The sequence below is a fragment of the Staurois parvus genome, unplaced genomic scaffold, assembly GCF_062004578.1.
Source record: "Staurois parvus isolate SC_StPar_1 unplaced genomic scaffold, SC_StPar_1.0 ptg001058l, whole genome shotgun sequence".
Classification (NCBI taxonomy): Eukaryota; Metazoa; Chordata; class Amphibia; order Anura; family Ranidae; genus Staurois; species Staurois parvus.
Window position 1 is genome coordinate 107,750 of NW_028318854.1, and position 16,789 is coordinate 124,538.

General features: G+C 43.6%; 1 protein-coding gene across 1 annotated transcript in view; it reads left to right on the forward strand.

Annotated features, from left to right (window-relative positions):
* Positions 1–16,789, forward strand: part of LOC149440693 (rho GTPase-activating protein 11A-like) — a 65,627-nt gene that overhangs the window by 30,780 nt on the left and 18,058 nt on the right. The window contains exon 6 of the mRNA XM_089658233.1: positions 570–572. Coding sequence (XP_089514359.1) covers positions 570–572 — 3 coding nt within the window. The remainder of the gene's footprint in view (positions 1–569; positions 573–16,789) is intronic.

Below are 16,789 nucleotides of genomic sequence, written 5' to 3' on the forward strand. Positions count from 1 at the left end.
GCACTCTTCCAGCACTCTTCCACTACTTTGCAGGGGTTAAGGCGGAACCTTAAGCCGCTGCTTGTGTGGGCAGAATGTGTACTGCTCCAATCCCCACCAGCCCTCCTCTCCTGTTCATCCCATGTGATTGGATCAATATGCATCCTGCCCACAGTATTAAGATGCTCCACCTTAAGAGTTCTCCCTGAACCCCTGCAAAGTGCCAGAAGAGTGTTGGACCCCCCCATGCACCTAGGGCCCCTAGGCAATGACAGCCCTGCATACCACACAATGGAACACTCCTGAGCCATATACCAGTAACAGCCATTGATGATCCTCCACTGATCTCATTCTTGCTGCAGTGTACTGTACGTCGTTCTATGGTCACCTGCGAAAGGAGGGCTGAAGGTGTACAGAGTTGGGCGCAGAGTGCAGTTGCATTTCATGGTACTTCCACATATTCTTTTTTCCTTAATTTCAAAAGCGTTTCTGCAGACCCTGGAAACCCCAAACTTGGGTGTGCTCTGCACAGTGCTAGGACCAGGTCATCCAGTGCTCATGCCAAATGAGTTGTGTGTAAGAGGGGCTAGCTGGTTGGTACCCAAAATGGAGTAAATGCACACGAAGGCCGAGGTATGTAGCACAATATATTACCACAAATTTCCAAAAACGCGTCAACAGGACCTGTGTCTCAAGGCTGAACCCAGTACAGCAGTACTTCACAGCAGGATTTGTGTAACACAGTCACAGTACTATAGAAGACTCGTAGGAAGCTTACAATTTGTGGCAGAATCCAACGAAGGAGGTGGTTGGAAGATGTTATGGCGGCAAAAGGCCGATAGAGATACTAGCAGTTGTCCCGACGTAGAGTCCCTACCTCTTCCACCAGAGTTCTTGTCCCTGACCTAGCCACTCTGCAAATGCGCACCAGCAGCCCTGGGATAGTGCTCTTTAATAGCACTGTCCTTACTAAAGATGGTCACCAAGGTCATCTAGCGCAGCAGCATCTGATGGCTGGTCCCCTAATGACACCTACAGACAGAGGCATAGCTTGAAGCTTGTGGGCCCCAATGTAAGGTTGACCTGGGGCCGCCCCCCACTTTCACCTGCTGCTTTCACTGTGTGTCAAGATACTCCCACCATGCACCAAAACATTCCTGCTGCTGTCACATGCACACAAGGTAGGGGCAGGCAGGCCACACTCTGAGCTGTTGGTTGAAAGCGGTGGGCTAGTATGTAAAAGAAGAAACTTATCAGCAAGGGGGCCCACTGACTTTCAGATTCACATACATGCCCACCGCTATCACCCCGTAGCTCAGAGTATGGCCTACCTGCCCCAACTTTCTGTGCAAGTGCACGGTTGAGCAGGGCAGGGAGGGAGGTGCTGCACTGAACTGGGTGGGGAGCTGAGCAGAGTGTGCGCCACTGGGGAAGAGGGTTTGTCCCATCACCCTGTGTAGGTGAAACTGGAAACTCCGAGGTCTCAGGCCCTCTGATTTCACTGAATTACCTACGCAAGCGCTTTTCCCCAGCAACAGAGCAGAAAACCCAATGGGACAGAGGCTGCAAGGGTTCCTTGGAGCATGGGCAGGGTCGCAATTACAACTCCTGAGATCCCTCAAGCTATGCCCATGAACACACATCTCGGCTCTGCTCTGGTCAATACGCCCTCCTCCATCCCCATAGAGCAGTTTCTACCACGGTACCTGTCCCCGTCCACAAACCTCTGTCATGTAGCAGTCCTCTGGAGCTGAGCTGTCACAAGCCCAATGACTGGCCCCTGTCATCCTCCAGCCACCTGGCACTGTGCAGACTCTCTCCCTGCCTGGCTTAGTGCTGCACAGACTGCGAGCAGGTTCAAGTCCTGGAACTGCTGGGCTCGGGGGACTTCAGCTCCATGTACCAGCTACCGCAGGCATATTGAGGAAGAGGAAGGTGAAGCATTGCAGTCCCAGCAAAGCTTCTGGGCCGAGCTGAACATGTAAAACCTAATGGGAAGGCCTGACAGGGAGGCCACACTGGCTCCCCTGGAGCATGGGTGGGGTCACCATTGCGACCTCTGCGACCCCCTATTGCTACGCCAGTTCTTCTTGTCCTCCCTCATCTCTGTATGGCTGCTGCTGAGACAGTGCCACCCTGTGCAGGGAGCAGAGATGATTGTTTTGTAATGAACCAATTTTCAGAAGGAAATTTGATTTTCAGAAATTCGGATGTATATGAGTCTTTGAATGGACATTGGTCACGAATGTCAATGAATCCAAAAAATGAAATTATTGCATGCTTTTGTTTCATTTGGATGATGTTACATGATGCAATAGTAGTTTGGGCCCATGGGGAAATGAATTCAGTTTTTGTATTTGTTTGATAATTCAGATTAGAGTAAATTTGTGATTTAGATTGAATTTAATTGTCACAGTTCAATTCCACAGTCAAATGCAATTCTTAGGTTTGAAAAATTCTGGGCCACCGAATTTTGCGTTATTTATTCTGTTGCTTCTGAAAATATGGAATAGTTTTTTTTTAATTAATTAAAATCCACCCGAAATATCAAAATCGAAAACTAATATATAGCAGTTGTTCAAAATAAACTGCTAAAGTTTTCAAATCCGCCTGGACCAGCGAATATATGAAATGAATGTTGAAGATACAAAAGGAATTCCAAAAACAAAATGGTTCAACATAAAAAAAATTATAAGATGAAAGTCTTCAGTGAACAAATGCATCTGAAACAGAAGAAACTTTTCTGACGTAGACATGTCTAGCAGGGAGGCTGAATTACACCTGCCTACATGCGCCCAATCATTTTCTGCTGCTGATATTGAACTCTGAGCTACCACAACACTGTTCTCAATATCCAGGTCTGCCAGCCAGGTTTTACATGGATCTGGAAGTTCATAGTGACGGCCTAGGACCTTCTTACTGGGTTATCTCTGCCAGCCACCTTGCACTGATTGTGACTAGTGCTGGACCTGCTAAAGTCCAAATGAAAGGCAAGGCATGCATGTGATGAAGAGGTCACAGCTTGCCAATTGGCACCCTTTGCCCCACATGGAAATTCTGGCTCCCCATCCAAGCCCTGACTCTACAAATCTTGAACTGTAGCCCTAGCCACATACTGTGACCTGACCTTACAACCTACTGTTCAATGTTACTGCACCAATGGTCATAGGAGTGTGTGCTTAGCTGGTCATTATACTCTTGAATTTTGCCCAATTTTTTTTTCTTCTGAATTGACCCAAGTTGAAGCTGTGGGTGGCCCTGGTGGTACCACCAAGCTCAACAGTCAACTGGAAAATTGAAGGAGCCAATGATTGTTTAGTGTGGATGGAGAAATCTGTGTTTGGCAAGAGTTAGCATTGTGACATATGGCATAGCAGTCATGGGGACAAGGTCACAATTTGAGATCCACCTATAGAAATCACTCTTACTTTTGAAAGGAAATGTAAAATTTTGAAAATTCTAGTTACCTAGTCAGCTGGCATGCACACTTTTTTGCTTCAACACTTTAAGTCACTAATCTGGAAAAGTAGACTCATTCTGAGTTCTGATGTTATTCTTTGACTTTTCTTACTGTGTGCTTGTTCTGGACCAGAAGCTTAAGCAAGAACAGCCTTTCTCAACCTTCTCAACATGGAGGAACCCTTGAAATAAACCTTCCAGTCTTAAGAAAGCCCTGCTAAAAATTATTCTTTCTACAACTCATGAAACAATAGTGTGTTGGACAGTGGGAAAATTGCTCCTTACAGATAAAAAGATCAGTCGTGTCAGTGGGAACATATCTGAGAGGCAGGACTTGCTCATTGCTCAAGGAACCCCAAGCAACTTCTAAAAGATCTTTGGTTGAGAAACCCTGAGCTAGAGGGTGACGTATTACCAGGCAGCTAGCAATGTCAGCCTACATATTTCTCTTCACACACAATGAACTGGTGAGGACAGAAATTTGGAAACCATAGTAAGTAGGGATGGGGGAAATTTTGGCTAACTTTCACTACTTTTGGGTGTTTGTTGGTTTTTAAGGGTGCAATGGTCTTTAAATTGCCCTTGATGGTCGCTAAAGCTTCTTTCAATTATTCTTCGTGTGTTCTAATGCCAGAGATTGACTTTCATTAGCCTCATTATTTTGGATCATCTCCACAGAAAAAAAAAAATGTACATAAGAGGAAAAAAATAAAAAGAATACTACGGGGTCTATTTATAAAGCAGAGAATGTAACTTTCACAAACTTTCTGTGGTGGAGAGCCATCCAGGTCCATGTGTTTTCAATGGGAGTGATTGATTCTCCACCCGTGAATGTTTGTAAAAGTTACGTTCTCTATAAATGGACCCCTAAAGGTGGAAGAAAACCCCCTAAAGATGGAAGAAAACCGAACTATAGTGATTAACAAATGCTCCTCCTACCTATCCTGCCTAATCGGTATCTAATCTGTGTGTATTTACCTATTTTTAATCCGAAGCAATCCGGTGACTTGATCTTGCAGCCCTTGTTCAGGGAATGCTCAACAGTGGCTGGGAATTTCAGAAACCATGACCTCACCCATAGCCTTCCATTGCCAGCTATTGTCCTCTCCCCTGCAGCAGCTGCTCACTGACATAGGAATTGGAGCTGCAGGTTCACATGACTGGACTGGGGCAGATTTAAAAGCGGTATGTATAGAGATCTTTATACAGATTAGGCAGCATAGTTAGGAGTGGAGAGGAACATTGTAGAGAAAAGTTGGAGTTGGGCTTTTCTTTCCACCTAAATACACCTCCTCAAGAAAAATAAGGGGTAGATACATTTGTATGGAGGCAATGATATGTAACCAGTGTTATGGACAGGAGTTTTCAGAATTGAAGTGTTGAATTCAAATTATAGAGCTACCCTTTGGATAAGCTCTAGCCTAGTTTGTTTTTTTTTTCTTTTCACCAGAACCATTTTGATTAACGCTCTGCTGGGGTAAATAATCTGTTTAAACAGGCATCATCTGTACTGTGCTACATTTAGGAAATGTCAGAAAATATTTGTTCTATTTTCTATAATGAAATTTGTGTTAATAAAAAAGAAGCCTGTGTTCTTTCCCCTCCCAGATGCTGTATAGTGTTCCCTCCTGCCTCCTTTAAAGGGTGTTTTATTGGAGAGCTCAACATGAGAGGCCTATGGGAAAATTGAGACGCTAGCTGTCACTATTCACAGATAATGCTATAAAAGCTCAGTCTGTTTTCAAGGCATATACTGGCTATACACCTATTGAATTACCACAAGAATTGGCCAAAATTTGAGCCGCAGTACTTGCCTCCCCTTTAGAGATAAAATAGCCATTGCCACAGAGGACATTTTTGTTGGGGCTTCTTCCAGGTTTGGTATCTTTGGCCATCATTATTGGCTGGCTCACTTAAAGTGATACTAAACCCAGGACCCTGCATTCACTCTGTCTGGTCTCCTACAGCACACACAACATGGAAATTCAATTATTTTAGTAAATATAAACTGCTAAATACTTTTTCTCATCAGCAGTTAGAGCAGTCTTGTGACTTCAGCAGAGCACTGGGTAAAGCTTGTAGGAGGAGTTTTTTCTTTCTGCTCTAGGAGGATGTTAAAGTCCTGACCTCTGTCTGGACAGTGCTGATTGGCCCTGTGCTGATCACATGCACTCTCCCAAAAAAAAAAACACCTCTCTAGCAATACATATCAAACTGAGCATGTGCACTAAGGGTTCAGTCTGTATCAGGTGGTCATTTCAACAGGAGGGGCAGAGAACAAAGGATCACACAGCCTTTTTACACAATGCAGATGATTAACCCCTTAGCTTCCACAGTGAGTAGAACAAGCATGCTTTACTGCATATACAGACTGATTTTACTGTTGTGGCTTTAGTAACACTTTAACTGCTTGTATGGGAGAGCTAGCACTAAGGCATGCACAGTGAGCTGCATAAATGTGGCTCTGTGTCCAGTCTTTATAGAGTTGCTAGCAAGAAGGTAATATGTTTTGCAATACAAGCCTTCTGTTTAGCATTCTTTTCATTTTAAAGCTGACCTCCAGGGAAAAGAGGAAAGGCTAGACTGCAGTGGACTGTCCCTGTACTACAAGGGTTAAATGCTCATTTAGGTCTAGGGGCCAGAAGAAGCACTTTTACTTACCCGGTCCTCTGCTCCCACGTGCTCCCGTTGTGCTATAGGACCGGTCCCCACAGCCTCTTCTCTCCTATGTTCCAGTGTTTGCAGATCCTTTGACATCAAGTCCAATGCAGACCCTATAGCCCTGCATTGGATGTGGGGACACAGAGGGACAGTCCACTGCCAGAGTGTAGTGGAGTAGAGGAGAGTACCAGTTGCAAGGGGAATGGAGGATTGGTTCAATCAAACTGTTTTTTCCTGGTTCCCTAGACCTAAGCAAGCACTTAACCCTCTCAGTGCGGGGGGAGGGGGTAGCCCCAATGCAAGGGAGGTTTTTTATTCTTTACCTGAAGATGGGCTTCAACATGTTTCTAATGCCAGAGGGTTTTGTTTTTTTAATAAAGCAATACCTGCATTAAGGTAAAAAAAAAAACCTTCCTTTAATTGTTCCCCCCCCCCCCTCCCCTCCCAAAATACTTACCCGAGTCCTGGATTGATCCAGTGCTATGCCCATCTGCAGCAACACTGATTCTCTTTCTCCCTTTTCACAGGCTTGGAGACAGCAGTGGGAGTCATTGGCTCCTGCTGCTGTCAATCAAATGTTGTGAGAAGGGTGCACAGGGCCATGCTACACTCTGTACATCATTAAATGCACACATCCTGGTTGAGGAGTGAGCCCTCAGGTGCACCAGCTACTTTGTTGGCTGAGTTAATCTGGTGAGTTCCCATTTTAGCCGTACACAGTGGTGGAACATAATTTGGAGTTGCAAGATTTAGTTACAAGTTGGACTGTCATATCAGATCAGTTTCTGGGACTTTTTTGTCTCACTATTTTCCTTGTTATATGATAATCTATGTTACGTCATTTTATATGTGTTATTTTTTTTCTATGAATTTCACTACTACACTGTTTGGTGAGAGCCTTTTATCAACTGCACATTTCCTACAGTAAAGCATGGAGGTGGTATTATACTGTTATGAGGAGTTTCTCTGCAGCAGGGACTGGAGCACTTGTCCGGATAGAAGGAAAAATGGATGGGCAAAATACCATCAACTTCTTGAGGAAAATCTGCTGCCCTCTGCTTACGAGCTTCCTTGCTACTTTGTTGGCTGAGTTAATCTGGTGAGTTCCCATTTTAGCCATACACAGTGGTGGAACACAATCTGGAGTTGCAAGATTTGGTTACCAGTTGGACTGTCACATCAGATTGGTTTCTGGGACTTGTTTATTTCACTATTTACTTATTTTATGATAAGCTATGTTGTCATTTTGTATATGTTATTGTTTACTGTGAATATCACTACTACACTATTTGGTGAGTGCCTACTTTTATTAACTGCACATATATGTTAAGTGTAATTTCACTTAAAGAGCAGTTACCCAGTTATTGATCCATTTTTTCGGTTTACTATCTTACAATTTGATTGGGTTTGATGCTGTTTAATTTCCTACTTGGATCACATTTACGGTAGGAACGGTGTTATTTGGATGGTGAGCTGTATTGGATTTCTGTCAGACATATTGATTAGTGCTGAGGCCAAATAATTAAATTTTAGTCTCATCTGACCTTTTTCCATGTGGCCTCAAAATTTTCAAGGTGCTTTTTGGCAAAGCTCATTTATGTGGCCTTTCTTGAGGAGTGGCTTTTTTCTTGCAACCCTCCCATACAAGCCCCATTTGTGGAGAATTTGTGTTATTGTTGTCACTAGAGATGAGCGAATCGAACATGACGAAGTGGAATTCGTTCCGAAGATTTGGAAAAATTCTATTCGCGACGAATCCGAAGATTAGCAAACTTCGGATGCACGAATCGAATTTTCCCAAAAATGGTGGCGACATGTGTGGCGACGGAGAAAATGGACAGAGAAGATGGGGCGGGGATCTCTGGGAAGGCGCGCAGACAAGGCGCGCTGACTCATAATGCATTCATGACATGTGATCGCATTAGCCAATCAGCAGCCAGCCAGCACTGTGTAATGGTGGAGCTATAAATCGCGGCCATCTTAGAATTCTCCATTAGCCTCCGGTCATTCAAGAGAGACAGAGGCCTCTTGGGTATCCCAGAAGCTGCTCAGCGGGTCAGGGCAATAAAGCTCCCGGTTCGCAGGTTGTTCCGTCTTATGGATGGAAGTACGAAGGTATATGATCTTCTTCGCACCCACGGCATTACTTCGTAGAATTTCTGCATTGCATCTGCAATCACAACGCTGACTTCCCGGATCGCCACTCAGCCATTGGACTCTTGATAGTCGTCTCCCCACACTGCTGCTGGGGGGACTTTTTAACCTAGGCCTGTGTATGGCCTTCAATTGAAGCTGCTTCCGCTCCGCCACTCTGCCATTGGACTCTTGATAGTCGTCTCCCCACGCTGCTGCTGGGGGGACTTTTTAACCTAGGCCTGTGTATGGCCTTCAATTGAAGCTGCTTCTGCTCCGCCACTCTGCCATGTGCCACTTTCAGGTCTCCTCACACTGCTGGTGGGTTCCATTTTGTCATAGGGTGCTGTATGACCTCCCATTGCTGCTGCCTCCACCGCCACACTGTGGCTCCACACTCTGGTTTTGGCCCCGTGACTGCCCAAATGAGTGAAGTGTGCGGTGATTCTAAGATCGACGGCACTCATCTGCATGTCATACTGACTGACAGTATTATTTCTCTTCCCCAGCAGACTCCAAGGGCATTTAAATTAAAGGTACAGTGTTCTGCACTAATATAAAGGCTCTCTGAAGCCTAGAAACACCCTTTTTATAAGTTAAATTCGCAGCGAATATATTCGGCTCGAAGCTAATTTATTCGGCGAATTCGGCGAATCAGCCGAACCAAATTTTTGAATAATTCGCTCATCTCTAGTTGTCACATGCACACAACGACCACTCTTTGTCATAAATTCCTGCAACTGCTTCAGAGTTGCTTTGGCCTCTTGGTAGTTCTGGCCTCTCTGACCAGTTTTTTCCTGGCTCTTTCATCCAGTTTGGAGCGACTTCCTGATCCAGGGAGGGTCTGTGTTGTACCAAATATTTTCCACTTAATAATAGACTTCACTATGCTTTTAGGCATTGATAAAGCCTTTTACATTTTTTTTTTTTGTATCCATCTCCTGACTTGTGCCTGTCCACAAGTTTATCCCAGAGATTTTTTGATAGCTCCTTGATACCCATAATTGACTGTTTGCTTCAGGTGCACTACCAGGGACTGAATTGCTCCAGGAAAGCTCTTTTCAAAATGACCACAGTTGAACACAGTTGAAGGTCAAATGGCTTTGTGTGCCATTGAGAAGGTGATTAGCTACACCTGATTGAGTGTACAAGACATTTTTAGGAGGGGTGATCATTTTTCCAACTCAGTAATTCTGTTTTTTTTTCTGACATGTTGGTGTTAACATTTTCACTTGGATGTTATAAGTTGCACTGGCTAAACACAGCTGGAATAAACAAAAACTGTGTCTGTCTTCATTTCAGGCTGCAAAGCAACAAAATGTGATTATTTTAAGTGGGGTGATTATTTTCTCTACCCACTGTATGTTACTGTGCTGTTACACTTGTATGAAAATGGAATACAATGCCAGTCATGGTTAATGTTCATATTAGTGTGAATTGAGAATTTATATTGTTAATTTTTCTTAAGTCATTGTTTATTGACCTCAGTATAGTTGGTTAATATACTGCCATCTTGTGATCATTTTGGTCATTGCACCACCTTTTTCTGTGTTTCCTCCCATTTTATGATGTATTTCCCAATCCTTGTCACATTTCATTCATGTGATAAAAATGGCTGCTTGTCTCAGAGCCACATATTAATCTGCTCACATGGGGGGATGCATTACCATGTTTTGACCTGCAAATACTATCTTTTCAATCATTTGCGACATCCTGTTGTCTTCTGTAAGCTGCAGCATTCAATAAAGATCTTCGTGGATGAGAAAAAGTTGTTTGAGTTCAGCAATCTGATGAAGACTGTCTGCGGTGACTGTATCTGCTTATAGAGGCCAGGCATAGAGGTCTCAGGAAGAGATAAGTCACTAATACAACAGTTGGAGTCAGACTATTCAAAACATGGTAGAATTCTTACAGCCTGCTGTGTACAGTTGCAAGAAAAAGTATGTGAACCCCTTGGGATTACGTGGAGTTTTGCATGAATTGGGCAAAAAATGTGCTCTGAACGTCATCTAAGTCACAACAATAGAAGAACACAGTCTGCTGAACATAATACTACACAAACATTAGATGTTGCCATGGTTTAATTGCACATAAACATTCACAGTGCAGGGAGGAAAAAGTATGTGAGGCCCTAGCTTAATGACTTCTCCCAGAGCTAATTGAAGCCAGGAGTGAGCCAACCTTGACTCCAATCAGTGTGATGATATTGGATGTGTTGCTGACAGCTGTCCTGCCCTTAAAAAACACACACCTGTTTTGGGTTTACTGGTTTCAAGAAGCACTGTCTGATGTGAACCATGCCTCGCAGAAAAGAGCTCTCAGAAGACCTACGATCAAAAATTGTTGACTTGCATGAAGCTGGAAAGGGTTACAAAAGTATCTCCAAAAGCCTTGATGTTCATGTGTCCACGGTAAGACAGACTGTCTACAAATGGAGAAAGTTTACTCCCCCTAGGTGTGGTCGTCCTGTAAAAATGACTGCAAAAGCACAGCGCAGAATGCTGCATGAGGTAAAGAAGAATCCCAGAGTGTCAGCTAAAGACCTACAGAAATCTCTGGCACATGCTAACATTTTTGTTGACACATCTACAATAAGGAAGACATTAAACAAGAATGGAGTACATGGGAGGACACCACGGAGGAAGCCATTGCTGTCCGAAAGGAATATTGCAGCACGTTTGAAGTTTGCAAAAGAGCACCTGGATGTTCCACAGCACTACTGGCAAAATATACTGTGGACAGATGAAACCAAGATTGAGTTGTTTGGGAAGAACACACAACACTATGTGTGGAGAAAAAAAGGCACAGCACACCAACATCAAAACCTCATCCCCACTGTAAAACATGGCAGAGGGAGCATCATGGTTTGGGGCTGCTTTGCTGCCTCAGGGCCTGGACGGATTGTTGTCATTGATGGGAAAATGAATTCCAGAGTTTATCAAGACATTTTGCAGGAAAACGTACGACCATCTGTCCGCCAACTGAAGCTCTGCAGAGGATGGGTGATGCAACAGGACAATGATCCAAAGCATACAAGTAATTCAACAAAACAATGGCTGCAACAGCACAGAATACGTCTTCTGGAGTGGCCCAGTCAGAGTCCTGACCTCAACCCGATTGAAATGCTGTGGCATGACCTTAAGAGAGCGATTTACACCAGACATCCCAAGAATATTGCTACAATGAAACAGTTTTGTGAAGAGGAGTGGTCCAAAATTACTCCAGATTGTTGTGCAGGTCTGATCTGCAACTACAGGAAATGTTTGGTTGAGGTTATTGTTGCCAAAGGTGGGTCAACCAGTTAAGTCCAAAGGTTCACATACTTTTTCCTCCCTGCACTGTGAATGTTTACATGTTATGTGCAATTAAACCATGGCAACATCTAATGTTTGTGTAGTATTATGTTCAGCAGACTGTGTTCTTCTATTGTTGTGACTTAGATGACGTTCAGAGCACATTTTATGCCCAATTCATGCAAAACTCTATGTAATCCCAAGGGGTTCACTTACTTTTTCTTGCAACTGTATATGTGTGTGTCCAATCTTCAATCAAGCTCAGTGCCATCCACCATCTTGTGAAAGTACATGGTTGCAGAAGCATACTGAACTTCACCTGTGAATGTTGAAAACTGTTTCTCTGCATTGGGCTGTATTATCCCAAGTCTAAGCTGCTGTTCATCATCTTAAAGTGACAGTAACCATTTTTTGCAAAACTTGAAAAATGTCTAGATAAGGCACTGAGCGCTCTATTGCTGAATCGACGGAGATACATCATGCCTCTGACTACACAGATGTACAGGGAGCAGACTCTGCAGATATCGCAGAACAGATGTAACACCCAAACGCACAATAAAACCAAAACCGAAACCTAGAGAAAACTATGAAACTGTTAGAGATGAGTTCTGCAGCTATCTGTTAGATCTATGGGACAGAACTACAAACTACATGTCCGTTTTGCCATGCTTTAATGATCAACCAGCTGAATTAAGAGACTCTATAGATCACCTATCTGGAGTGTACAAATCCTACCAGTGGCTGTCTGCAAAATACACAGCTTTCTTAAAGGACTCTAATATAGAGGGCTCTTTAGCAGAACTAGAGAAGACAGATGCACTAAACCAACAAAGATCTCTTAGTACAAGATTCTAAGGATAAGGCAGAACTCCACATTGCTCAACTGCAGGAGACCAGATCTCATAAATTGACATTTACTAAGCTCTTATCATGTTCTCCTAGATCCTCACTCCAGTAGCTCAATGTTAAGCAACAAGCTAATAGAGGCCTGCACAAGTCTGGAAGAAACTAAAATGTGAAGCTCCGTTGCCAGAAAGGAAGCTGAAATGGAAGCTCAAAGCAAAACTCTGTAAGCAGAGGCAGAAGCTCAAATCAAACCTCTTCAAGCAGAGATGACAGCTCGCCAAGCAGAGACAGAAGCTCAGAGCAAAGCTCACCAAGCAAAGGTGGAATCTCAAATAAAGATTCTGCAAATAGGGAGAATGCAGCTGCCTTAGCAAGACTGAAAGTCCTTGAACGTGCAAATACTAATTCAGACTGTTCTATTCCAGCAGAACTGGAAGATCTAGTTGAACGCACCAGTAAATCATAATGTGTGCAGTGACACAAAATCATCTCCTGTACCTCTTACTAACAATACTGTTTGGACTTTCAATACAGAGACCTCCAACCTGCAAATGTCTGAGCCTCTTCAAGTCCACAATGCAACTGCATCTACACAGCAAACCACATCACCTCCTGCCAACTACAAGGTGACTCCTAGCAACAAGCCACAGTTCAAGCAACAGCCAGCAGAAGCCATAGAGACTAAATCGCAGCAAAATGCTCTTGCAACATTATTTTATCCTGGTATACCTCACTCTCATTTACCAGAGAACTTTCATGCACAAGGGGTTCCACAAGTTACTTTGGCACCAAGAGTGAAGGATCAGATCTGTCTGACTTCGCCAGATAGGATTTGCCACAAGCTCATTAACAATGGCCTCTCAAGGTTCGACGACTGTGAAGAGAACTATAGAGCTTGGAGATCAACCTTTAAAGCTGCTATTGTTGAATGCAACCTTACTGCCTAGGTGGATCTTGATTTGCTCATAAAGTGGTTGGGGCCAGAATCTGCAGATCATGTTAAAAGACTGAGAGTGGTGTTTGTTGACTACCCTGATACAGGTTTTGCTGCTACATTGAGCAAACCTATGGTAGCTCTGAAGCCATAGAAAGCGATCTATTAAAGAGACTGCAAAACTTGCCAAAAATAGGTAACAAAGATCATCGCAAGTTCCAAAAGCTAAGCGACCACCTCATGGTGCTAGAGTTGGCAAAGACAGACCCTTGGCTACCTGAACTATCTGGATCCAGTGGTATCTAAACTGCAATACATCCTGCAAGAGAAATGGGCACAACAGAGCTCAAAGTATAAAAGAGACTATAATGTATCGTTTCCTCCATTCTCATATTTTTGCAGGTTCATCCTTGAACAAGCCTGGATGAGAAATGATCCCAGCTTCAGCTTTAGTGAATCTAGCTTGCCTGCTTCATTATCATCATCATCATCATTGAGGTATGATAAAGCAGCTAAACATTGAAACTTAAATAGAGCAGTATCTGCTAAAAAGACAGACATCTAACCTCTCATATCCTCTCCTGCTCACCAGAGTGATCCAGATGATAGAAATAAAGATCCTAATTGTCAGTCCCCTATTCAGAAAAAAACCTCACCGTCTCAAGAAATTACATGGGCTTAGGGCAAAGACTGTGTACAAAAATGCATAGAAATTTTTCAGAAACTTGTAATATACTATAGGTGCTGTGCTTCATATGACCATTTTGCTAACAATTGTAAAGTTGCCATCAAGTGCACAGAATGCAGTAGTGACAAACATGTTACAGCTATGAATCCTGCCAGACAATCCACAGCAGCCATCTATATCAAGCCCTGCTTCAAATCATGGTGGGGAGCAACAAAGCCATGCTCCAGCCACAACAAATGTTTCTTCTTCATGTACTGAAGCCTATGGAGACGGATTAAGCCACAAATGCTGTGCCAAGGTATGTCCAGTCAAAATATATCCAAAGGATCAACCTGGGAAAGCATCAGCCTGAGAAAGCTATCAAGATGTATGCCATAATTGATGAGCAGAGCAACAGACCCCTGGTTAAACGTAACTTTTTAAAATATTTTTGGCATAAAGGGACATGCAACACCATATACTCTCAACAACTGTTTGGTCATGTAGAAACCTCCGGAAGGGCTGATGGATTCATGGTCTCCTATATCAAGTCAAAAGCAAAGCAGAGTATACCCTTGCCAAAATTAGTTGAGTGTGGCCAAATACCAGACAATAGGGAATAAATTCCTACTCCAGAAGCTGCGTATCACCCATCCCCATTTAAGGTACCTGGTTACTGAGATTTCTCCAATGGACATGGATGCTGAAGTCTTAGTCTTGCCGGGAAGAGACTTTCTCAGAGTACATAAAGTATTCCAGCAGTGCAGTGGATCTGGCAATCCCTCATATGCACAAAGACTTGATCTAGGGCTAGGCTGTGTAATAGTGATGTATGCTTGAATAGAATGTGCACGTCATCTGATATCGTCTTCAAAACTCGCATGTTAAGAAAAGGGTGTGCATCTCATTTCAGACAATGCCCTCATTATGAAGTAAAGGAGAAGCCTCTTGACATCATCAATGTATCTGATGTTACTCCCATCTCCTGTGATGACAACTTTCTGTTGCACAGTGTTTCATACTACACCTGATGACAACAGAATAGCCTTGTCAGTTGAAGAGAGTTCATCACAATAATGGACATTGAATTCTTTAGCCCTGGTTCACACTGATGCGATGTGTAATTTGCAGCGTTTTCAGTGTGAATTCCGCACCGCATCAGAATCGCACCCTGTTCATGCGAATCGCTGCGGGTGTGTATGTTCACACCACCCCAAAAGCGGTCCGCAAAACGCAGTGCGATGTGCAGAATCAGATCGCATAGGTGTGAATGCATATGCAATCTGATTCTAGTGCGGACCCAATAAAGGGTCCTGCACCTTTTTGGTGTGGGTGCGATGCAATTAGAGCCATACAAAATGTATGGCTCCGATCGCACTGCACACAAATCGCATGTGATTTGCACAGGAATGCAGTGCGGTTCCTGTGCGAATCACATGCGATATACCACGCTGAATATATGTGAACCCAGGCTTATGGATAAATCTAACAGCTGGGTTGCACCATTACCTCTTCATGCTATAAGAGTCAGACTTCCAAACAATCGTGAACAAGCTTTATCCAGATTCAGCTCGCATCAGTGAACACCAAAAAACAGGCCTGAAATGAAGGACTATTTCATTGCCTTTATGAAAAGGATCTTTGACAATGATCAAACTGAGCCAGCTCCAACTCTTCTAGAACATGACGAGTGCTTGAATCTACCTTTCTTCAGAGTGTATCATCCACGTAAACCAAAACAAATGAGGTTAGTACTTGACTCCAGTGCCAAGCTTCAAGGTGTATCCCTGAATGATCTCACTGGTCCTAACTTAACCATCAACCTTGTAGGTGTACTTATGAGGTTCAGAAGAGAGCCACTTGCCATACCTGCTGATACTGAACAAATGTTTCATTGCTGTATAGTAAGAGAAGACCATAGGAACTTCCTAAGGTTTCTGTGGCACCGTGACCACAACATACATAATGAAGTGATTGAATACCGCATGCAAGTACATGTCTTCGGAAACAGTCCCTCGCTTGCTTTTGCAACATATGGTCTATGAAAGACTGCTCTTGATGGTGAAAAGGAGTATGGTGCAGATACTTGACACTTCATTGAGAGAGACTTTTATGTGGATGACTGACTCAAATCTTTTCCTACCGTTGAAGAAGCCAAAGACCTGCTCCAAAGAACTCAAGATATGCTTTCTGATGCCGACCTCCATAAGATTGCCTCCATCAGTGCTGCTATGATGTAAGCCTTTCAGCTTGGCGATCATTCCGCAGGATTTAAAGATTTAAATCTGGGAATGGACATGCCTCCTGTTCAAAGAAGTCTGGGCTTATGGTGGAACCTATTAAGACACCTTTGGCTTTCAAGTCAGCTTTGCAGACAAGCCACTTACGAAACGTAGTGTTCTGTCAGTGGTGAACAGTCTATACAATCCACTGGGATTTGTGGCTCCCATCACCATACAATGTAAATCCTTATGTAGCACTACCCCCTTAGGAGGAGTCGCTAGAGTTTTGGGTCCTCCTATGGTCCTGCACAGCCAGGCAACAGGTATTTACTTCTAGACTTGCACTCTGGAGACAGTATTCCTTGAACTTGTTTTTTTGGATTTTATTAGTGGATGATAACTTGGATGGGGATGAGGGGTACATGGGATGCCCAAGGAACTGTAAAACTGAGGACAACTTCCTGGAACTATGTACAAGTAGTCAGGGTTTTCTCTTCTTCTTTTCTTGGACAGCTAGCCAGCCTCTTCTTGTGTACCTCCTCAGACCCCAGATGAAATCTCCTCTTCACCCAGCTGCCCGAGGGAATCCCTGGCC